The 24,147-nt window shown below is 38.3% G+C and overlaps 2 protein-coding genes and 1 pseudogene across 5 annotated transcripts; all 3 read right to left on the reverse strand.

Annotated features, from left to right (window-relative positions):
• Positions 1-92: 92 nt before the first annotated feature.
• mRpS31 (mitochondrial ribosomal protein S31) lies at positions 93-16,711 on the reverse strand. Its single transcript, XM_022815027.2, has 7 exons — positions 16,562-16,711; positions 16,045-16,153; positions 15,157-15,222; positions 14,790-14,929; positions 14,038-14,235; positions 1,185-1,405; positions 93-590 (listed from the first exon to the last, which is right to left on the reverse strand). The coding sequence occupies exons 1-7, from the start codon at positions 16,633-16,635 to the stop codon at positions 358-360; spliced, it is 1,041 nt and encodes a 346-aa protein (XP_022670762.1). The 5' UTR covers positions 16,636-16,711; the 3' UTR covers positions 93-357.
• LOC111254326 (very long chain fatty acid elongase 7 pseudogene) lies at positions 3,751-8,128 on the reverse strand (annotated as a pseudogene). The gene has a single exon (XR_015319795.1). The product of XR_015319795.1 is annotated as a very long chain fatty acid elongase 7 pseudogene (transcript).
• Positions 16,712-17,770: 1,059 nt separating the features above from the next.
• LOC111254688 (uncharacterized) lies at positions 17,771-23,232 on the reverse strand. 3 transcript variants are annotated; one of them, XM_086976587.1, is made up of 9 exons: positions 23,066-23,222; positions 22,560-22,686; positions 21,836-22,002; positions 21,095-21,379; positions 20,471-20,642; positions 20,143-20,257; positions 19,261-19,864; positions 18,610-18,903; positions 17,771-18,396 (listed from the first exon to the last, which is right to left on the reverse strand). In XM_086976587.1, exons 3-9 carry the CDS (start codon positions 21,854-21,856, stop codon positions 18,178-18,180), a joined length of 1,710 nt encoding a protein of 569 aa, XP_086832713.1. In that variant the 5' UTR covers positions 21,857-22,002; positions 22,560-22,686; positions 23,066-23,222; the 3' UTR covers positions 17,771-18,177. The 3 variants fall into 3 exon arrangements, with proteins under 3 accessions (XP_086832713.1, XP_022671544.1, XP_022671536.1); XM_022815809.2 differs by lacking the exon at positions 22,560-22,686 and having other exon boundaries at positions 20,143-20,254; positions 23,066-23,232; XM_022815801.2 differs by lacking the exon at positions 22,560-22,686 and having other exon boundaries at positions 23,066-23,232.
• Between the last annotated feature and the right edge of the window lie 915 nt (positions 23,233-24,147).

Consider the following 24,147-nt stretch of genomic DNA (forward strand, 5'->3'; position numbering starts at 1 on the left):
ATTTTCGCAGCGCTGATGCCTTCAAGAAACAAATTTCACTGCTGAGCACGTAGTTACTATCTAACTCATGCAGGGCAGAAAAAAGCATATCGTAATTTAAACAATTTACTTTATTAAAACCTTAACAACTTTTCCATCTTTTGGATCTTTTTCCGCCTGTAGTTCCGTGGAAGCAATCCACTTTCGAACTTCGTTTTTTCGCTCGGGCTTCTATTATAACACGCATACTGAAACCATTATCGTAATGCACCTTCTACGAATTTGCGCAAATCGGACAAAACAATGACACTTTTGACTAAAATAAAATTGGAGCGGCATGCTAAACCGTTTTCTGTCCCATTAGTTATTTTTCTGTTTTCAGTTCTGTGCAGCTGCCTTGACAAGTTTTTTCTTTTTTGTGAAGTAGTCGCGATACCACTCGATGCACGCATGCTTTCGTTCAACTGTGATGTATGGGTTTTTTGAGAGGCCGACACATACGAGTTCCATGAACTCTCGAACCGGTCCGTGTGGGAACGCCGCATCGTCTTCGATTAGATGTTCCAAAAATACGTGGTCCTCGAAACTAACAGTAGCTTCTTTGTCGAATCCTGCAAGAATGGGACGTTATAGCAGGTGAAACACAATAGGAAACATGGTTAATCCCAGATAAGCATTTTTAGACTTTTGCCACGTGCGTTTTCTATAAGCAGTATGTGCTCATGTAAAGTCATTGCCGATTTTTAGCATGCAACTCGTGTGTCGCTAACATTTGTGAGCTATGTTTTTATTCCTTAGAATTCGTCTTCCAGCCACTAGTTGTAGTGTTGATAAAGTACCGGCACCTAAGAAACGTAATAGATAACATTTCAGCACAAAATATGAGGATATCCTATCGGAGCTTAGCTCAAGCTATGACTGCTTGAGTTTTCACCGATGTGCGGTTTTGTTAATTTCCACTCGGTAATGTATGCAGGCCGTGGAAGGAAAGCAAGAAAACATTTGTGAAAACGTTTTTACCTACGTTTTTAATAATGCTGTACTTATCAAAATCGCTACCCAAAAATGTTAACTTACTGAAGAAGATGCTCGACTTTGATTTTTTTTTTATGTTTAATGAGCTAATGTATATAGAAATCTGACGATGCTACTCTTAAGCACTAAAATTCATCCGAATATCATACGGAAAAATTGTTTCTTCTTACCCTCTTCATTGTCAATGGGAAATTTCCACAGTTTTCCACTTTCGGTCCACAGGATCATTTCGTCGAGCGCGTTTTTTGGAATCACTGTAATTTTTTGGCGTGCTTCGCGTTCTACAAGCGTGTCCAGTAGGGTTACAGGTTTAAACATTTTGTCGTCATGCGATGTCGAGGTGAATATTCCAAGACCTGGGCCCTCAAACAGCGGGAACTGTTGAACCGTACTGGAACACGATATGAACTTCAATTCTTAGTACGCACCGTATAATTAAGCACTTGAAACAATCGTTACCTTAAATCGGTGTCTACGGGAGATAAAGTCTAGGACGAACGTTATGGTGAGAAGCGACATTTATTGGAATACGTCGACAATCGCAAATAATGTCTGTGCAAGAAAATGTGCGTTCTAATTAGCATTGCTATCGCATGAGTCGCATTGATCTGTGCGTTTTTTTAATTTTGTTTCATCAATTCGTTATTGTTCATGCATCATAATTAATGCTGAGACAATAGTACTAAAATATATTTAAACAAGTAAATATTTGTACCATTACTAATATCATGTTTATCCATGTATCTGATTCACAAAGGCTTCTAAAATTCTAGAAAAATCTTTTAGCTCTATCTACTGAGAAAAATTACAATTATTAGGGTTACAGTCGCTAGCAGTACCTAGTCTACAAAAATTCACTTTTTTTAGTGAAAGCGTAGTTATCTTAAGTCAATACAGTTTTTCTAATATCATATTAAATATTGGGCAGCAAGCACATTGTATAAGCATGGCATAGTTTCAGATTAATTTGGAAGAGGGTACGAAGATTGCTGTAGGCTTGCTAACAGTAAGCCTATCTCAAGCCTATAAAACATTTTCGTGATCAATAATGAAAGCCACTATTCAGATGGCACGCGAAAGCAACTTGTTGTTGATTATGTCGTATGACTGAAATTGTGCCAAAGCATTGTTAATTACAGTAGCTTATTGCATTACAAATTGAACCAAAACATTTGACGAGAGAATGACGGTACACATTTAGCTGGGGTACAAGTTGTTAAACATATATGAATATAGCTTCGGCTGATAAAAATCGTTTTATTCTGTTGATTTCTCAAGACTTGTGAGTCGAAGGCGTGAGCTAAAGATTATCTATCTTCGATTATACCGTGCACCTTGGATAAGGACATCACCCAATGACAAAATTTTGTCAATGATAGGAATTACAAAAATATTCGCTAGCAAAGTGCATTTGCTGCTTAATGCATTTACCCCATGTCGCATATGGTGCTACGTGCTCTCTTAATTGAGGCAACACAAAACATGCTAGATGCCACCAGTTAGCAATGCAAATAAGCATAGCTCTGTAACGATATAAGCGCCCCAGAAATGTTATTCCATCGTATTTGTTGCAAACTCGTCTCCTGCATGTTTCGAGTCTTACGCCTGGTACCGCTGATGGCTAGCTTCCAGCACGAAACGCGATCTGTCCCTTTGTCTATGTCCAGGTTCGAACGTAGATCACAACATGTTTCGAAGGCTACCGGGAAAATATGTTACCTACTAAGCTATCACAATTCGTCTAAACAGATTTAACCGGCTAAACGGAGAAATAACAAGTTTTGCAGCATTCATCCGTATCTTCTACATCAAACGACCTTTAATAACCGAAACAAAGATGTTTTGCTCTATTCAATATTTATGCCTTTCCATATTATCAACGATTTAGCAAAGCATAATTTTAGCAGAGTGTTTGATCGTTAAATAAGACGTGCTTCTAGCGTCGAAAGAACGATAGTGGCATTTCAACACTAATAATCAGCATAGTGATACAACACGCATTCGAGAGGGCAATTTAGGGTTTTGTGTCATCAATACATGCATTAAAATTCACATATTTATACTACTGTGAAAAAGCTATGCCGTGCTGATACAATTGAAGCATGTTGAAAAAATCAGATTCTCTTCTAAATACTCAGATGTTACAAGCTTTCATTCGGGCCGGTTATAAATGACTGTATCTCGATCCGAAGCCAAAGTTTCGACAACGTTATAGATTGTACAAGAGTAATGCAAGATGAGCCGCCACAGGTCACGCTAGATAGAACCCTCAGAAAATAAACAATCATTGTTGTGAAAATAACAATCAAAACATATGTTTCAAACATCTACGCGTAAAAACCTTTCTCTAGAATAAATAGCCATCGTCGCTTATCCAAAAAAAGCAATTTTGCAAATTATTTTGCTCACTAATACTATTATTCCGTACCTATCGATTTGAGTAGTATTTCTCCAAGTTGATTCAGTTTATCATAGCAGTGGCTTTTCTAATGTATAACGTTTGCTTTTTATTTTTTATATCTTTTACATGTCTTTTCCTGAATGCTTCTAACAGCATTACATACTAGAGGGAAGCCACAAAAGAGTAATGGCTGAATATCAATTATAAACTATTTGAAGCATTATCTACTGTCGACCAATGGGCCAACTACGAGAAGAATATTCAAAAAGCTGAAATTATAACTAACAGCTAGTCGAAATCATTTATTTCAAACATTCAGAATTATAACTCATACCTTTATAAATATATCACACGCTAGTTTGCGTTCATGTATACTTTACGAACAAAACACTTGCCCTCGTTGAGGACAAAAATTGCGCGGGCATATTCAACCATACTATTGACTACGATGAGTATTGCTGCTTAAATTTAACGTTGGTTGAACACGTATGATTTCTCTATCCTTCTTGAATTCTTTCAATACTCGAACCTCTCTACACCCTGATAGAGTATATACGATTTTTATATTCTGCATCAGAGTTTCAGGCACTCACAGAGCTCACGAGTCCTTTATGGAGGTCTGTTGCACTTGTTTTCAATACGTATCCTAAAAATTACAAAATAAGCGACCTTCAACTCATGCGAGTCGACAACTACACATGAGACAATAATATTTCATTGCCCGACCTTCATATCCACGTATTAGTTTGTCTTTATTTGTTTTGCACGGCACTTCACGTCGAAATCATTATGCTTATCTTTGAGACGTTCACCAACAAGTAAGCCTTCTTGCTCAGCTTGGAGTCGCTTGAACTTCATCGGATCGTTATCATCGCTGAGGACACAGGGCGTAGCCTGTAGGAAAATGTCGCTCCAGCTTTTCTTACCAGTATATGACAACGCGTAGAGATTGATGAATAGACCGAGACCTAAGAGTCCTTGAGGTAGAGCGAGATTGAGAAGAAACCTCGGATACTTGCAATCGTAGAAATAAGGAATTATTCCATGGAAAATGATAAGGTAATGTTGTATAATTTGAGCAATGGTCAGATGTTTCTTCCACCAAAGATACGGCTTCATGTGGGGCCCAAGTGCGGCTAGAAAATAGTACGTATACATTACGACATGGATGCCAGCATTAAGGCTCACTCCGAACCACGGATGGCCGTCCATACCAAGTGATAAGAATATGTGTCCCGTAAAAAGACAGCAGAAGTGATGGGAAACGTGCTGGAACGTGATATGACTGTTCTTCTTGCGCAGCACGAAGAAGATCGTATCAAGTAGATCCAGAGTGCGGACAAGCATGTACCACCAGCCGAGCTCAACTATCCGCAGACTTGCTGGATCGGTCGCGTACGTCATGCCCTGACATAGTGGATTGTATCCGCCGCAATAAGCAGCTTTCGGAAATTCAATAAAGAAGTACGCATTCGCAAACACCATGAACAGATTGTGCACCTTGATCGCCCATCGAAGATCGTAGGGCTGACGGTTTTTCATGTAACGAGGTCCAATGATATAGACAAACATCAGATAGCTTCCCAGTACAACGAGCGGGAACAGAGGGTCACCGATAAATAACCAATCCTTGACCCGCGGATCTAGTTGTCCGTACACTCGATGTCGCATTGCTAATCCTCTGAATAACATTGACTGTTTAGGCATTTTCTCTATAACTCACTGCTAGCAGGTTAGAAGAACATGAATGAAAGTCGTCACTGTTATTCTTTCCGTAAATGCTACCACAGACTGCCGGTCGCAGGGCACTATGCTGTTCTGCGTATATCACTGCTGCTGCACCGCAGTTGTCCTGCGCCAACACGTCTCTGGATTGAAGCAAGGTAGCAAAAGACCGTGAAGCCAATTTAAAGCTTACACCTTTTCCCAACATAGAGCTATGTGATGGACCCTTGCACATTAACGAACCCCAGCCCGATTATTCGAGAAGAAGGGAGAAAGGAAAAGGTACGGAATGCAACGGCTGCGAAACATACTTTCGATAGTAATCTATGCGTTACAGTAGCAACTATAGACAAAGCAAGGTTGTAGTTAAAACGGTCCAGACAAAGGCCACACAGACGCTAGCCGAATACATACTTATGCTATTAATTTGTTATATACTGATTGTAAGTGACGAACATCGCAGTCCCTGCTTGAAAAACTTCAGGTGGATAAGAGTAAATAAATGCAGAACACAAATTCTATTTTGGCCGGAACCATAGAGTTCAACAAGTAACCTTCATATCGTTTCAGAAAATCTAGAGAAAAAAAACTCTTTTGCGACGTGAAAGTAAGCCGACTAATGTGGCACCGCCATAGAAACCAATAAAGGTAAAAAGTACCCAGTGACTAACTACTGAAGATTCCAATCTCGTACACTTCCAAAATTAACGATGTACTAGAAACACCAAACTCATACCACACATGAAGTGTCCTCGCTGGGCCGATTGAGATTCCGATCTCCTTGTACCACGTCAATAACCGGGTTGTAATCGGTGGGGATCCGTTCTATATAGTGTAAACAATCAGAATAATCGACAGCAGGGAAATGCGACCATACATTCCATGTTGACGTAGAGGAAACGCGGTGTGCAGATTTACAAAATACATCGACTACCAAAATACAATAACACAAATATTATCTAAACCATATATATTTAGAAATGTTCTGCAAGTACTGCGTAATGTAAACCGCACGTACGAACACTTGAGCTTTATAATATAACCAGCTAGTTGACCAATACGTTCTACTCAAACGACAACCAGGGTCATAGTTTAACTAAGATACGTTCATGATATGATTATAAGAAATAATAAAAGTTCGTATTAACAGGGCGAGGTGAATGAAGCTTCCAAAAGACAACGCGTAATCAGAGAAAGCTGCAACGCAGAGTGCCGAAACTGATTCACAATTATATTCATAACGGAATAACGGCAAAAAACTAAGTGGCTTTTATTAGGCGTCCATATGTAATGTTAATGGCAAATGATCGCGAAAAAGCACAAATACAAATTCGGTGGAATCTACATATCTGCTAGACGACGCACTGCTGTATATGTCAGGCCTGTTAATATACTATTAGAGGTCTGAAGCAACTGCCCAAAACGGGTGACACGTCAAACAGACTTGTTTTATACCAACATGTGCATCCTCTCCGTGTTTTGGGCGACTTTGCAAAAGTCTCAAGTGTACCGACTGCAATTCTTAAAAAAATTAGTTGAACGGGCACGTCAGTTTTTCAAAACGTTCTCTTACAGACGACAATGATCATCTTCTAATGAATGATGATTTAAAGTTCTTTCAACAATTATGCTTTGTGTGACAGGGTCAATGTAAACTTTCCAATAGGGGACACTTCGGGTTCCTTCCAAGGTAAGAGCGCCGAGATATTTCATATATACTTTTCCATACAAAATTGAATAATGTAAATAGTACCCCATCTATATCTGTGAAAATATATACAGATCATATAAAAAAAGAAATAAGGGTCGTAGATAGTCGATAGAAGTTGACCGATCAAGTTTTTTCGGATAAACCAGAAAATTAGGTGCGATACTAGCAGTTGAAAACCGTGGTGTTCTACATTTCGTGCACAGAAGTCCCAATCCAATATATTCCACTGATGGACTTAATTCATGAGCAATCATGAAGTAATTACGGCACGACAGTCATCTTAAAACACGCGGGGCGCATCACAGACGTGATTACTCCTTCAGAAAAACTTCAGAAGGTTGGGAGCGCATCCGCGAAACGTGCTGCCCCCAAAAAAGTCAGAGATCTCATAAGTTATCGTTGAATTCAAGATCATTGACAAAAAACACTCGAACGTATCAACCAGCATTTACGACGTTTGAGAAAACAGCAATGCTTGATACGATCGAAGCCAATGCTAGTGCTCATAACAATATATATCGAAGATCAGTCGTTTAAAAGCAGCGAATGAATTACCCTTTTCGTTGCGCGAACAAATATGAAATAGTATGTAAAGAATATCATGCTTGTACGTGCATATTGTACTTTGTATCCGTGCACCCTCGCAATGAATATTTAAACAGCATGTCTTATTAGCACAAAGTGTGCTTTGGCAGTATTTCACACAAGGCAAAAATGACACCAAAACAGTATTAGATATTGTAAGCTAAATTGTAGTTTGCCCAGTAGGTATATAGCATTGATAATGTGTAATATCACATTAGGGTATTTCAGACATGTTCTGAAACTAACAACCTTTTTTTTATTAGTATAAATTGTAAAGGAATAGAGAATCATATCTATGTTCAAGAAACTAAACTATTTTGATTGCAGAGTACCGATTCTGTGAAAGCGACAGAGGTAACAACGCTACGAGTTTTAGCGTGTTTCTGAATAGTTAACATTTTAAGCATGTGTCGTTTTTGAAATAGCTGCGTTTTATTACTCAGTGAATCGCGGTATAACAAATGCTATACAGAATATTCACCTGTTGAACACTGCTCAATCAAGGTAATCATACATTTGACATGTTTACCACACATCATAGTTGAAAGCATTTCAGAATATCAGACGGATGATTAGAATCATAACAATCTAAAGGAACTGCCGTGAGACGAGCTCGCGCAAGGGTGTAATATAAAAGAGACTTCGCATCTTGTGACTTACAGAGCGAAACCCAATAACGCTGGTATTTTGATGGCCTTACCTATGGTCAAAAATTTCATCAATTTGATGAAAACAGTCTGATTCGGGAACCTGCTTTTTTTGGTGAGTTATCCTAAACACGCGGTTCCATGTAATTCACTAGCTCACACACTTTATTGCTCCATAACTAGTTCATCAACTTTGTGTGAAATTTCGGATACGTCGTTTAAACATATTACCATATAATTTAAGATTTTATCGAGATTCCAACGATTCGTGCATAAGCATTTGCCGTCATGAACAAATTATATAACAACATGCAGCAAGATAATTCTATAAAGACGAAGATGTTTACTAATTCACAGCGCTACAGTAAAGAGGCGCCTCTTGCTTTTTCGGATTATCGCGTCCACGCGCAGCAACACACCTCTCCTACGCCCGTAGAAAAAATACAACGTTCGCCTTGTTATCTCTTATCGTTTGTGTTATCGTTAATATTAAATCTGATGCGAATATCGAAGGCTTCCGCCGCGTGGATCGGTATAGACGACCAAACGATTGGATACCCTTGACTGACATAGCCGAACAGTATGCTCAAGCTTCGAATAACGCCCTTTTTCCGGCAGGCAGACGGCCCATGGCAACTGCGATCATCCATCAGGATGACGTAATGCTGATTGCGTTACGAAGTAATAAACATAGTCAAGTTTTGCAGCTTTTGTAGATCGGAATCGTGTGATTTGAGTGCCCAATTAAATGCTCTATTTGAGGCAGATGCTTCTAACTGCAGTCTACATTGCGTTCACGGCTTTCAACCGTCACTGTTGTAAGAAGATACTTTGTTGATGCTAGCTAGTAAAGCTAGCTGAATGGACAGATATTTATTGTTTTTATTTTTTCTTACATTCTGGTTCAGACGTACCCCTGACTAGTATATCGACTGTCAGCTCTGTAGCACGCCGCCAACTGCTTTGGACCATACATACTTGATATACACAAGAAGTGGAGCTATATATTAGTCACTCAAAAGCGACTGAACTACACAATGAACAAATAGGTACCAAGGTCTAAGACAAAAACTTAGGAAATCACTAAGTCGAATCCGACATTTCGCGGTTCGCAAGTGAAGCTTTGTTCACAGTTTTGGTCGTGTTGCTAATATCCGCTGCTGTTACTTGTTTCGTCATCTGAATTTGTCGAGCACTAGTAAATAACAACAACAACAACACTGAACGGAACTATTCTATAACGCGCTATTTCGTTCGAAACCGCCATGCAATACGATGGTACAAATAACAAAATGGGGCCAGTTTGTATCCAGGATGATGCCCAAAGACGACCGGAGTCATCATAGGAGCTTAGAATCAGCGTCTTCGCATATTTTCATTCGGATTTAAGGCAGACAAGATACAGCGCCAAATTTGGTTTTTTTATTTTTCTTTTTCTACCATTATTAGTTCGGCCATGTACTAATAGGAAGAAGTTAATACATTATGACGTATTAATTTAAGGAAATTAGAAAGAAAAAGTGTTCGGACGGAGAATCCTGTCTTGTTACTGACTGAATTAAATATAATTGCAGCTCAGCGCTGCGGTATGATTCACGCTGTTGCTCCGCGCGGCTGAGAAGCATTCAGCAATCGTTAACGCACAACTATACAGAGGCAACTACAAACGCAATAACATAATCAACAGAACACGGATACTCCTGGTTGTCTCCATCTCCCTGTATATATAGTTTATCTGCCGAAAAACTGCAACTTTATTAAAAAGCTGAATTTTATAAACATCTCAAAATTAATGCAAATCATCTGATTCATTATTAAACCTTACTGATAGCCTGACTATTCCATACGTACGTACCCACACTATAATTTATTCATGTTGTTTACGTAATTGCGCCCAGGAACTTTGCCAAAACAGTAGTGCAAACCTATCCCGTTTGTAAATTGCGTTGGCATTTTGTGCTGATTAGTGATAAATAACAAATCAATGACTAACATCGGTTAAGACAATAGCAATACGAGGTTTTACTGAGGCAATATTTCTGTGCTAATTATTATTGCGCTGAAGCTAGAAGAATTTGTATAACAAGCGAACGCAGTAAGCTATTCTTGACATTTGATCATTATTACTGCAGAGCCTGACCACAGTCCAAACTAGAAACAGTGACGCCAGCCAATGCTGAAGGATAAAATGAGTAGTCAACCGTTAACGAATTCTGCTATGAGGTCAAACTGTTAAGTGAAAGTATGCAGATGGACAGAGAGATTTTCCGTACACGTTTTGAATGACGTAATCTGAGTTAATAAATTGATTTATATAATATAGAGTCATTCCTAATACATAAACTTTATTATTATGTTCGCGGTACAACAAAGTCGCACGCACAGATAGGGTACTGTTTAGAGGACCCGGTAGAAAGAGCTGTATTTGTCATTTATGTCAAAGGGTACATCTTATGAATTTTTTTTTTACGTAAACTGTTGTTCCATAATAAGCATACTGCACCTTTGGAAAACTTTCAAATGTTTTAGCCGACTAGTTGTCTGTTATCTTGCAGCTTACGCACTGACACAAGGCCCGCATTGATGAAGTTGTCAATGGAACAGCTAGGGACATGTTAGGGAATCTAGAAAGCTTAACCCCTAACACATCGCAGCAATTTAGCGTCTCAAGCTTGTCTTCTGAGTAGTGTAGTGACAACATATCTACAATACGAGGTGATTTGAATTCAAATCTAAACGTAAACGAACTTCGATCCTTCAGTAAAAATTCAAAATATAGGAAAAGGGATAAAAACTATCTTTTTTCGTTTAGTCCTTCCAGATTACTCATATTGAGCCAGCTATCCTGACAAATCTGTGAAGCACTCCTGACGTAGTGGTACCGAGGTCTATCGCAAAAGGGACAGTTGAGAGCTAGTTACAGGAAAGTTTGTTTTAGGAGCTTAAGCCTACAGGCTATGTGCAGCGTCGCGAAATTCGTTGCGTAAAAAGAATTCGTTGTTGGCAAAAGTCTGTTGTAGCGCGGTCTTGAATTTCTACCAAAAAAGTTTTCTCAGTTAATTCGCTTTTTTATCTGATATACGAAATTTCACGCCATTCACGAACAGTTACTTTACGGAGTTCAAATAAGCATTGTGCCGATTCTGGGCAGTTTTTTTTTTGTTCAGTGAATATGGATTCTATGGCAGCTCCGCTCACGCGATTTAAAGTTGCTGTGCTTTTTCCGGGAAGGGTTTTAAGGAGCAAGATCTATAGAACTAGGACTTCTAAAACTAGAGACCATAAAGAATACATTCGACATGAAGTGTTAACAGCTAAAGCACATTTATATTAACACGTTGCGAGAATTTGAAAGATTGGTTTTCATCCTGATAGAAATTTCAGGTACCAACGTTTATAACTTATAATTTATTGAAATATAACGGCAAAATGTGCGCTTCAAATCATCCTTATTCGGCTGACTAATGTCATTTATCAGAGTTAAAAAACTGATATATACGACACGTATGGTCCTATGAAGTCTCTCTGGCTATGGCTGTAATGAACCTCAGATGTTGACGTCTTCAAAAAATATCTTTGAAAAATAAAGTTGCGATTTAACTTCTAGTCCATCAGAACTTATATAAACATTATCTTCGACAGTAAAAACGATGAAGACGATGTTGCGTTAGATACCTGCTAGCTGCCTCGGTATTGCCTACGTTAAATTGTAGGGATGTTATAATAGAGAAAGCTCTGTTATGCTTCCAATATATTTAATGACAACGTCACCACTGTGATTGATTGGAGTAGCACATATTTATATTGTATTCACCATGACTGATCGTCGTAATGGTTAAGACTAGTATCAAAAGCCAGTTTTGCACAAGTCGCGTGTTTGAGTCTGGTTAAACGCTTAAAACCTGTTCATGGAGACCTCCCTCATAGCAAGAAAAAATCCACCGCGAGGAATTTGTGCGCAAGTCACAAATCTGTTGGCGCGCTATTTTCCTAAAGGTAAAGGACAGCAAAGAACGCAAAAACCAGAGAACAACCTGGGATGTCCTGAAGATGCAGGCGCGAATGATATCGAGGATATGTGTACAAAAAACGACAGACAAGCTAAGATATCAGATCATTAGAAGTCTGACAAGACGGTGGGTGTTTCTTCGCAGCAGCAAAAATGCTACAAATGTCAAGCCGAAAGGACAAATGTAGAATATAGTTGACTGACTACGAGGATGTACACACGCACGTTATGGCTTCCAGCCACGTAAGGGTCTTTAGAACCGGATATGGTGAAACACTTCTGAAACGTTGACGTAAAAAGGTATCATTATCAGTAAAAAAGATGACAGCGTCATAAATAGTGATATCCACTAAAATGCTCATGCAATAAATCTGTATTGTATGCGCGGTAAGAGTTTTAACAGATAAGAAATTTCGTTACGCTGCAATTAAATCGAATAGCAATTCCTTGGTCAAGCAAACGTAAGGATTAATCGGTAATAGGTCGCCAGTAGGAACAAAAAAAGTTCACTATTGGTAAATGATACTTCCAATCGCTTCCAATAGCTATTGCAATTAACAAAATCAAGATTTCGAAAATGCACACTTACACCCGGCACTTCCGTTGGTCACTTTCTTATCGTGACAGAATATCAGCCCCAGTGCTCACGATAGGACGCCAGTTCTTTAAGGCCAGTTTGTGCCAGTTATTTCGTGACCTCGATCATAAGGTGAGCTACGTTATTTGTTGTAATAAATGTCACTTACAAGCAAAACATTTTTGCCAAACGGAGCATAGCTATTACCTGGCACTTACTAAACTAAATCAGTCATACATCTTGGTACATGACAATCCAGGCTTCTTTTATATATCCTAAATAAGATATTCGTATCAACGTGAACTGGATAGTAGGCATGACGTACCCGGAATTCCTGTTATAGCATGTTCCACCTAACCAGCCCATTAACTTGTGTTACCAACTAAAAATGAGAAACCTTTTGACAATTCTAGCCGTCATCTATGTGCCTTTTCTACCAGTCCTTTAGCGCCTTTCTACCTTTGTCCTATCAGTGCGATTCTGACGTTTCGGTTGGCAGGCAATCTTAGAAATATCAACAGTACAATCAACGGTATAAATAATATATACGTTCTTATTCTAATGTACACTTTATTGATGTGGAAAATAGGTTTTAAAAGGGATTAAGTCATGATTTTAGCAAGGCAGAAAAACTTTATACAATGAGATGCTTTCTGTTGCAAGATCAGAATACATACATCATGTATTAAAGAAAAAAGAGCTACTGCAAGGTCCACAGTAGTCAATAATCTCATTGTTTAACGTATGTGCCGCTACGGTTGCCCCTAATTTGTGACATGTTTTTGTACTTTTTGACTATGAAATTAACTGTGTTATTATGGTAATGTGCCTGGTTACCTAAATATAAGAATTATTTAAAAACTGTGGTTTCTTAGCAAACGGTGTAAATCACTGAGGACACCAGTACCTGCTTTATTAGCCTACCTTTTTAACCGAAACCACGTATCGTACATGGCTAAGATGAGTTCAACGTATGTTAACTTCATATAGTCTTGGATGCAACTTAGTATTAAAATATTTTTGTGGCTGTGCTAGGCTGAAAGGCTGTGCTATTATCCATTTTATACAGAAATAACGGAACAGCGTAGCTGTATAGTTTATTATAGATGAACATCGCTTTCTTGTAGAAGAGCTAAGAAATGAAAAGTAAGTTCAGGCTTACGTATCTCCTTCGTCCCCGATAACGTATTTGCCTGCAAATCTCTGGGACATGTTTTGGTCTAGATTTAAATCCGGGCATAGAGAAACTTGATTCTGTGCTGGGAGCCAGCCGTCTGACGGAATGCCTTACGCCGATACAGGACGCAAAATTCAAAGCCTAGAAAAGCTTACATATCTTAATTAAAAATAAGTTGTGGTATCACTTACTCGTGCTGTTGGTGCTTAACTTTCTTCCGTCGCGCATTACCACGAGGTGCTACTCTTTGGAACTCTTGATACTCAACCTCTTCTCCCATGGCCATGGAACATATTTCATCCATTTTCTCATTCAATTCCTTATTAACACTGCTTGAATCATGACGCTTTTTCCTATGGCGATAGACCTCAATATCACCCAGGAGCTGACTGCAAAAGAACATCCAAGTATCCATTTTTAGAAATATTTGCAAGGGGGAGTTGTGTAATAAAATGTACACTGTTTGCACAAATATGACATTTAGTCCAGTAATTGTCATGGAGATTATTAAACCTGAAACATTAATAACAATCTTCTTCAAAGTATGTCTGATGTTACCGAAAACATAAAAGCTCCCTTGATCTCAATTTAACTAACAAACTTCGTACCTGAAATTGGAAGCAGGGTAGAATATACGAAAAATTGTTCTGATTGGAAAAAAACTGCTTGCTCTATCACAAAGTTATTTTAATCGAGGTGGCTGTATCTGACAGAAATCCAGTGCTGGGAAGTCATTGATAATAAACCTACATTACGCCTACATTAGGCACAGAGACATTACAAAGAGACGGTTATAAATCGAACCAATATTCGAAGATACTTAGGCTGATTAAATATACTGTTTATAAAGCTTATTCATGTATATACGTCTACTAATCTGATTTCAAAATTAGTTTTATTACTTATGTAATGGAGGAAACAAAAAATTAGTATGTCAACTAACTCCAACGATACCGCGCCTGATTCCCTGTTGACTTGCTGGAGCTCTTGAACAAGTCGCGTGAGATTTTCAGTGACGCTGCCAGGCAGGGTTTTGGCGGCTTCTTTAGCAGCGACCACGACCTGCGGAGCAACGCCTGGAAACTTAAAATATCAAACACACATACATAAATACAGTTACGTACCGAACGCGGCGTTAACAAATCATGGTGATAATACAGTCAAGTTTAGCATTATAAGTAACTCAGCATCGCGGCAAGTCAATGTTTCTATAAATGATGAAGATGTACAGACCTCAGAGGCCAATTCCTCTGTGAATATAAATTTAAGTAAAGAAGAGAACTCATCACGGACGAACAAAGTGCACTTACCTGAACATTTTTGGTTTTCGAAGCCTTGGCTGCAGTCACCGTCGGAGCATCGGGACGTTTTTCGTTCTGTAAATGAAAACGTCAACACAGTTATGACTCATTCAATATGTAACTTTTGCCGGTGAAGCCATATAATGCAGATATAAAAACTTCGATGCAAAAAGTAAGCTTACTTAAGGACCTGAAAACGTTTACAACAAGAATTTTCTCTCTATAAGAAACATGTGTCTTGTTTCCGTGCATCATAGTTACATCAAGGACTAGCGTCGAATTTAAGCAATAAAATAGCAACAGCATGGACTATAGGAGCATTGCTAAATCTCAACCCATAATTATTTAAAGAATTTACATTATGGAATTCATTAGAAAAACTAGCAACTTTTGAAGAAATGTATACTGCTAGAAATACATTAGTGCTGTTCTGCTGGTCAGTTTGTACTATTCGGTTGTTAAATGCAAATAAAGATTAAATAATTCATACTGTCTATATGCGCTTGCTTTCTTTTTGACGAGTTTGCTCTTTTTAACCCTTTTTTGCAGTTATTTCGATAGTGCACTGAAGGACACATACTTAATTTCAAAGTACTCAAACTTGTTTTTAATTGGCCAGGCTGGAACACCATGAACATGGACAAACCTTTAATAGCTTTGCATGTCACAGAGTCTAATTCGTAGTAATTCTGCGTAGAAGGAACAGAAAAGCGTAAATTGTTTTTTGGTCGCTCATAAAACTTCTGAACAATAATGCAGAACTACGTTATAATGTTCATTCTATTATGTTTGTTAACCCAACCACAAAAACAGTTCATTCGGCATAGACTACATCACATAACCATTTATACTTGATTATTTGCTACTACTCATTAGGCTTTACTTTTACGCGCTTACCGAGAAACTCTTAAGCAGCTCATCCAATTTTTCCAGTTTGCCATTGTTCCTTGAGTCGCAGAATGATCGACTATTGCTTGTGATAGCATTACGTGTCAATCGTAAAGGTCTGAAATTTATACCAAACTTGAAAGTTTTTATTAGGCCCCCTCTATCGTGTTGTGCTATCGACTGCTCATCCTTACCACTTTTCCGAACAGGATCTAACTGTATTGAAACTTACTCAGAGAATTATTTTTAAATTATAGGTTATTATTAGTTAGTCTGGATCCGCCTGTATAAGCTAACCCGGCTCCAATTATTTTGAGGTTCAAAATAACAAAATAAAACTACACCAGCCTACAGCGAATTCTTCTCTTTCGGTGACGTATGAGTGCAAAGATATTGAAAAATCATTACACTTTTCTGACTAAGAGTGTTTGTTCTGACTGCCATTATTTTCCGGGGATCAGTTAGCTTCGGCGCAATGCTCCTGTGTTTTTGGAAAATAGGTTTCCATATAAAAATTTGCACGAACCTTCCGAGCGCCCGAATCATGCGAACACACGCGAAGGACGCCATGTTTATTTTGGCGTTTAATGCGCGGGCCATTCAAAAGCGCCGAATATCCACAACAACTGTATCAGCAGCATCTGCTAGTCACATTTCTCTGACAACAAACGCCCACTCCTTTGATCCCTGAATTTTTGTTTACTCTTTTTTGGAGCTGAGGTTCTTTCGTTGCAGTGGTTCTCTTTGCTGGTTGAGACTCTCAAATTTACCTATGTAATGCAGGTCCTTCATATGAACAGACATAGACACGTTACGTTAGAAGATTACAGATATGTATTCGTGATACGAGACCTCCAGTTGTATGAAAATACTCTCCTTGGACTAAACGTATTCTCAGATTTCTTTTCATGCATATTTCACACCTTCGCCTCGTTTGGTCGAACAAACGTGAAATGTAGTTAACGAATAAAATACGTTCGAATTATAATCCTAATCCAAGGTTTATGCTCATGCTATAGTATTATGGACATGAAATTAAAAAGATTAAATTGTACATCGTCAAAAGAACCAGCATTTGTTTCAAGGCAGGCTTGCATTTATGTAGGAAGTGTATAGATACTTTCACCTGCTAAACAAAAAATTGGTAGCCACAAAAAAACTTAAATCATCATCATTTAATTACACTTTTGACTAATCATACATATACGTGGCGCCAAAGCATGCCATCCAGCTAAAGAATGGCTAAAATGATGCAGATCATAGTGCTCCTTGCATTGCATGCATCGTCAGGCATCTACTAGATCACAATAATTCCACATTGAATACAAATGCTGGTCACACCAATACATCCCATATTGAATCAAAACACTCCGGTTTATATTAGTCGGCCACTGCCAGGAATTATCCACCATAGCACTAGTAAAAAAAGATTTGCTTTATTTTATTTTTGAACCATTGCTTCTGGCAAATCAAACGTTCCAAATTTTTCACAGAGTGGCGTTTAACAGGGTTGGTAATTTAAATAATTTTCAAGTGTGGACTTAATGAAATTTAGGTGGAGAAGTTGGTAACAAATTCAACTTTTCATCGTACAAGTTTCGTACAATTTAGACAGAGTAACTTAACATTCAACAGTTCGTTGGCTTCAATTTATTTAGTTTGAATCGTGAGAACAGCAGGCACGTTTAGCTTTGGAGATCTTAGGTAAAGCTTATTTTCTAAATAAGAAGAGTAGTTTCATGAACATTTTTGTCCGCAACATTTTTATTCAGTAGACGTATTACAGTAGCACAATTCTATATATCGGCGTCTCTTGCCGTTATAAATGCTTGTCACATAACTTATCTAGTTAAGCTGTACATTGTATCTATATTATCCGATCTATACGATTATCGTTAGCCGAAAATTAATCTTGATCTAAGCTTGAGTTGAATGCATGTCACGTATGAGTTAATTGTAAGTATATTTTGGGTCTGATACAATAGTCCTTGCCAACTTGTTTTCTATAGTAATAAAAATAATACACGTACTAGCTTTATACCAAGCAAAGCATAGGTTTTGCTTCTTGCGTGTTCCGTCTCGTGACTTTTGTGTATCCCTTTACCCCCCCCCCCCCCCCGCACTTTAAATGCAGCTTTTAATTCAGTCCTTAATAAAATCGTGCGTTTCGTTCCAAACTCCTGACGATGTATTGTGTCGAAGGAAGCGATTTGATGTTGTCTGGAAAATATTTTCTAAATTAACTGAAGCAGGCATGTAGATTGTAGTAAGGCCATACTTCTCAATCGCTTGGCCTAGAACCTTCTGTCGCGTTATACGGCTTTTAAATCGCTTGCTCCGCATATCGGCCCACTTGGGAACCTGCGAAATAGAAGATCATACGTGATAAAACGAGGGCTTTACAAAAAATTTACCTTCCATACTGATTTACTACAGTTCCTTGTGCCTTTGGATTAAACGTTGTCATTGTTAAATTGTTAAACAACAAAAAATGCGAAACTTTCAAAAAAGTTTGGAATAGAGTCTGTCACTTTTTTGAGCCTAAAAATTAAGGCCTGGTTGATTAACACTTACCCGTTTATTGGGCTTATTCTCATCATCCGTGTTATCCGAGTCCGAGCACAGGTCCTCAAGTCCATAGTCTCTATAGGACTCATTGAATGAATCGATGAAGGTGGATGTGTCCAGATTCACTGGACCCTGTCGATTCATAACAGGTGACGGCATCAAGCCAGGTTTCGAGACGAACGTGGTATTGTTACTCGCTGCCGAAATACCTCCCTTGGCACCAATGACAAATGTCTCCCCAACAGGACTGGCCGTCAACGCTAATGACGCATCGAAATTAGGCATAGCTTCCACTCCAGGCTAAAGCAAAGCACGAGAAACAAATACATATTAATTTTTGGTACCTAAAGAGCGGTATTTTTTAACTATCGGCTGCAAGAATCGATGCGCGTTATAATAGGTACTGTTATTCAGTGAGCTAAAAAAAGCTAAATTAACTGACGCCGACATTTTTCAGTATTCAAATGCATTAAAGAAGAGCCTATGTTGTGAAACTTCTACAATTTGTTTAACAAAGTTGCAAAGAGAGATCGCAGAGAGTATTCAATTTTGAATTTATAAAGTCGTATTTTGCTGTATTCAGAGTGAGTTTAAAAATTAATTCCATAAAATTGTAAACACGCATTGACCAAGAATAAGTTAATGGCTTGAACTTACTAGGAACGTTGAGTTAGCACAATGCACATCTTGGTCTCCTGCAACAAGCATACTTTGGAATATTGCCTGCTTAGCTAGATCGCCATGACGAAGTCCATCTTTCGCTTTGTCTTGCATCGTCTTAGTGGATGAAGCTTTGATGTCGCCTCCATTAACCGGGGCTGGCGGCCTTTCAATGTTTTTCAATCGTAATGGTGAAGCATTCTTTGCAATTTTTGGCACTGTCGATTTCACAGCAACGACCGGTACAGCTGGCTTTGCAAACAGTGAGTTCTTTTTAGCAACAACACTTGCTTCTTGAGTAAGGGCAGACCTCGTGACTTTCGGAGGTGCCATTACTGGTTTGTTTGTAATAGATGCTTTTCTTATGGGTGCGGGCTTCGTTGAAGTGCCTTTTTCAGCGGGTGCTTTACTTTGGATAGTACTACTGTTAGTAGCGGATACTTTTCTGCCAGCAGCTGCGATAGTAGGTTTTTGCTCCCTAGAAACCTTATCTCTCCCTTGAAGCTCTTTTTGTTGGATTTTCGCCTCAATCATCTCGATCCTCTCTTTCTCCTGAATTTCCTTACGTTCTTTAACCAACTGTACTCGAGAGTTCTGTGACCTGTGAAAATTGGAAAGCCCAATGTGATACTGTTATTAATTGACGTTGGCATCTTTTAAGCACGCTTATGTCATTGTCGCTATTGCTCCCCACTAAAGCGTTAATCGGGACAAGTAGCCACACCGTGGTCATGGGGCACTGCCAATACAGCAAATATATATATGTATATATATATAGCACAGAACTTACATTTGAAGAACACTTATTCAGGGAGAAAATGACTGATTGTTATCTAGAAACGCTCTTATCTTTTTTGTCATGCAAGTAGGAAGTGTTACCTGGCAAATCCTGCCTTATCGACACTCGGAGCCCGTGTTTTCTTTGCCTGTCTTTCTGGATGTGCACTGGTACTGGCCTGGCGCTTTAAAGCACGCCCTTGGTGCTCGCCTTCTGCTGGAAATACAGGTATATACAAAAAAGGGTTTACTGAGGATATTAGAAATGGTATTATTATTTAATGCACCCGTACAGAAGACAATTTAACTGTTAATGGTAGCATAAAATAATCCTATTATTAGCCAGTAAATATCAGTAAATGGTAGGAGAGAAAATCATGGGGACGCTCATTTCTGTCATCGGTAATATTAATCTGTTAAGCTCAGATACCGCCTGCGTGACTGCTCGTATTGTTGCCGTTGGTAGAGGAGTTCGCAGATTGTGGAGGCTTTTTGAGTGGCGTGCATCCTTGTGTTTTTTTAGCCGCCGCAACCGTGTCTCCTAAACGAGAAATTCTCTGCAGTTTTTTTTTTGCGCTTTCCTTCATCTGGTTGAGCATGCTCTACAAAAGACGAACAGAATCAAAAATTGATCAAATTTAGGGACCAGATGGCGCGTACAAACAAGTAACTGATTGCAAACATACTGCCAACCGCTATGATCAAGGTTAGATTTCATAGCTTGAAGAACACACATTTAACATGAGTTTAAACATTCTTTGCATACGTAACCCACTTACAAACTGTTTTCCACTTCATCTTCTAACCACGGGTTATTATATATATAGTATTATATATATAACCCATGATTAAGAAGTGCAGGAAATTATATATATATATATATATATATATATATATATATATATATATATATATATATATATAAACCAGAAAAGATCAGTTCTTCAATTCAGAAAAAGAATATATCGTTCCAAGATCGAAACCCTTTCTTGAGAAACGTTACTATCTTTCCAATGTTATTCGATGCTTCTAATTGATATAGAAATGTAATTACCCTTTTGGCGTTCGAAAGAATAGCGCTTCTATCTGAACCTTTCGAACTGGCAGATGCAATGGATATTGAGCCAAATGACGATATTGATGTATCGACGTCTTCCCAGTTTTCATCTTCTGACGAAGAACTGACCTTGTCAGCAACAATCTTAAGGTCTTCCGCAGCTTGACAAGCTCGGCGCAAAGATTCTTCGAATGCTGTTTGTGATAAAGTATCCCAGGGCAAGCGCTCAATTGCTCCTTTAAATTCCTCATACTCTTCATCCCATCTGAATACCGCGTCGATCTGAAAAATACAATGAGAAACTGAGCCCTATCAATATTAAATTGTATTAAAGAATTAGGTTAATATGATTATAGCAGCTTCCAGTGACGTGTCAACGTGTTTGAGACTGATTATTCTTCACTTTTATAAGAAGTTAGGTTACCTTAGAAGCAATATTTAGAAGATAAAGATATTTATAAAGAAACAATATTTAGAATAGATATATTTGAAAATAATTTAAGTATCTTATTAGTTTAGTATTACGGCTCTTGTCATAAAATTAAAGTAGTGGAAAGGACGCGCACGTCCTAGAGAAAAAGATAATGTAACATCGTGTAAGTGACGCTTACAAATAAAATGTATCCGTTCACTGAACATTGTCTAACATTTTTTCAACACCTTTGGTTTCAATAGATAAATTTATTAATTTGGTTAAAATAGAGGCTTGGTTAATAATGAAAACCGCCACAAACGTACCTTATAACCAACTTCGAGCATCTTGTTGGTGACGACATCATTAATCTTCTTGTTGTAAATAGCCACGTCATGAAGTCCGTACTTTTGAGGCGGTACAACAATCGGTGGGTTGTCGCTCAGAAGGGCCAGGGCATTTGAGAGGATCCATTGACCCCTTTCCGACACACCTGTCCATGCAAAATGGAATCGGAACAACACGATTCAATTATACTTCCGTGTCAGACTACTGCCATGATCCAAAGCACCAATCGATGTTTATGCAGATAACGACTTCGTATATCACAAAAGTTCAGGGTTCATTATTCTAATAAGACATTATAACTGCACTGCTCTCTTTTGTCATACTTTATTTATGCAGGTCCCTTTCCAATCCATCCGTTTGGCCATTCATGAACCGAATTTAGAATTTGTTTTTAAAATAATATTATAGAATACTCATGATTTGATCTTACGCAGTATGAGATTTAATTAGGATTCTGCTAGAGCCGATCTCATTTTTCGACCACCAAGCGTTTCTGTTCTTCTATCTTCTGTTCCCTTTAATTCTACAGGTGAAATTTGTTAATAAGGAATCTTATTTCGAGGTGCAGAGGACTAACGTTAACGACTTAACGTTAAAAATTGCTAATCAATGAGTAAAGTAATTGGTGTAACCACGAAGTAAAGTTTTGTTCTATATAATGTTATTTGCATTTTATAGGGGCAAAAGAGCTTTCTAACTTGCCTCTAGAAGGCCAATTATTAGCTGAACGTCAAAAATGGCTGAATAGTGGGAAGTCAAATTTAGCCATAATAGATCGCATACAAAGTTGAGCTGCTGCCGGAGCTGTACGCCTACGTGCAAGAATATTCTGCAACCGAATTTTGAAACATTTTTGACCTTAAACTCTGATTACTGACATTTAATGATTATTAAAGGTTGCTACTACATGTTCGACACATTATTGATATTAATATATACACGGCACAGGCAAGATGCCTGTGCTCTGAAATTTCACTGTAGCAAAAAAAAACAGCTTTGACGTGACCCAAAGTATACGACCTTCTCACTGTGCCGCAGACAAACGACCATTGCCCTTCATAAGAGCAAATATCTTGCAGTTTTTCGAGGACGTCAGTACGTTCGATACAACAATTAATGCAACTATGGCAATGTTAGCTTGAACAGCAAATAAGACAACGGGATTTTATTGCTGAGGTTAAACCCTAAAGTTATAACGAAATGCTTACCATTTGAGCTTCGCGTCATTATATTGGCTAGCTGTAAGCCGGGTTAACGTATGGAAACAAATTTAACGTTAGATTTATTTTGCCTTGTTACACACACACACACACAAACCGTTTTCACTACGGGCCACACGGACTTCGGTCTCTTACAGTCGGCGGTATTTATTATCTAAATTCGAATGACGAAGATCATCGTCTGCCGCGCGGCTGGGGGTCCTTTAACGTGTTTCGGGCACTGCAATGGCTAGATTTTTTTTTCTGTGAAACAATAAAGGGCTCAACCATGTACTCTACTCATCATTTATTTAAAAACACAAATGACGAACAACAAACGTACACTTGATGGTGCAAATATGAACACAACAAAGGTAAAGAATATCGCTTTTAATCTTTAAGAAAAAGTTGTGAGTGCCTCTATGGCAGGTGACGGGCTAGCAGCCTTTAGCTTTACGGACGCAGTCTCTTCTATTTGAGCTTAGACTGTATAAACGCATAAGAGTACGCGAAAATCGACTAGTGTTTTTCTTGATCAGGAAAATTGAAATCGAACTATTATCAATTTCCTTAACCTATTCGTGGCCTCTGGTCTGGGTCTCTGGTAACGGCTTTCGTTTTTCCACCTTAAATAACAATTAACATTTCAATCTCAAACTGCATTGTCTAGAGTAGAAAAGCATATTGGGCAGAAATTTAGTAAAAGATATAAATAAAATAACATTCGTATATTTTTTTGACATCTGGCGCTGCCATTGAGCGTTACTTCAGATTACATGTTTTCAGCACGAATTAAATCAAACTATGTTTACACCCAGTTTCGAACCACGACGTGTCCATAACTTTAATTGGCAAATAGAATATCAGTACATTATGGACATATCAGACGGAGGGACAGAAATATACTAATATGCTCCAATAAGTATAACTCTGTAAACTCGTAAAGCAGCAGACAAGTTTGTAAAATGAAAAAGAATATTGACAAAAGTGCTGAAAACTACCAAATTTAGTACTCAGGCCAGATACGTACGCCTATCTTTGCTATAGAAATGAATTCCGCCTATCAGTCTCTCTCCTACAAGTTACCTCTA

This window comes from Varroa destructor, unplaced genomic scaffold (assembly GCF_002443255.2).
Source record: "Varroa destructor unplaced genomic scaffold, Vdes_3.0 BEIS01000001.1, whole genome shotgun sequence".
Taxonomy (NCBI): Eukaryota; Metazoa; Arthropoda; class Arachnida; order Mesostigmata; family Varroidae; genus Varroa; species Varroa destructor.

Bases quoted from the DNA above. Each gene is read 5' to 3' on its own strand.
- mRpS31 (XM_022815027.2), bottom strand. From the start codon at position 16,635: ATGGCCCGCGCATTAAACGCCAAAATAAACATGGCGTCCTTCGCGTGT. The intron at 16,154-16,561 runs GTTCGTGCAAAT...TATAAATTTCAG, and splicing joins ATGATTCGGGCGCTCGGAAG to ACCTTTACGATTGACACGTA. The intron at 591-1,184 runs GTAAGAAGAAAC...CCATTCTTGCAG, and splicing joins TCCCATTGACAATGAAGAGG to GATTCGACAAAGAAGCTACT.
- LOC111254688 (XM_022815801.2), bottom strand. The intron at 20,258-20,470 runs GTATCTGAGCTT...CTGTATTTCCAG, and splicing joins TACGAGCAGTCACGCAGGCG to CAGAAGGCGAGCACCAAGGG. The intron at 19,865-20,142 runs GTAACACTTCCT...CAATTTTCACAG, and splicing joins GATAAGGCAGGATTTGCCAG to GTCACAGAACTCTCGAGTAC.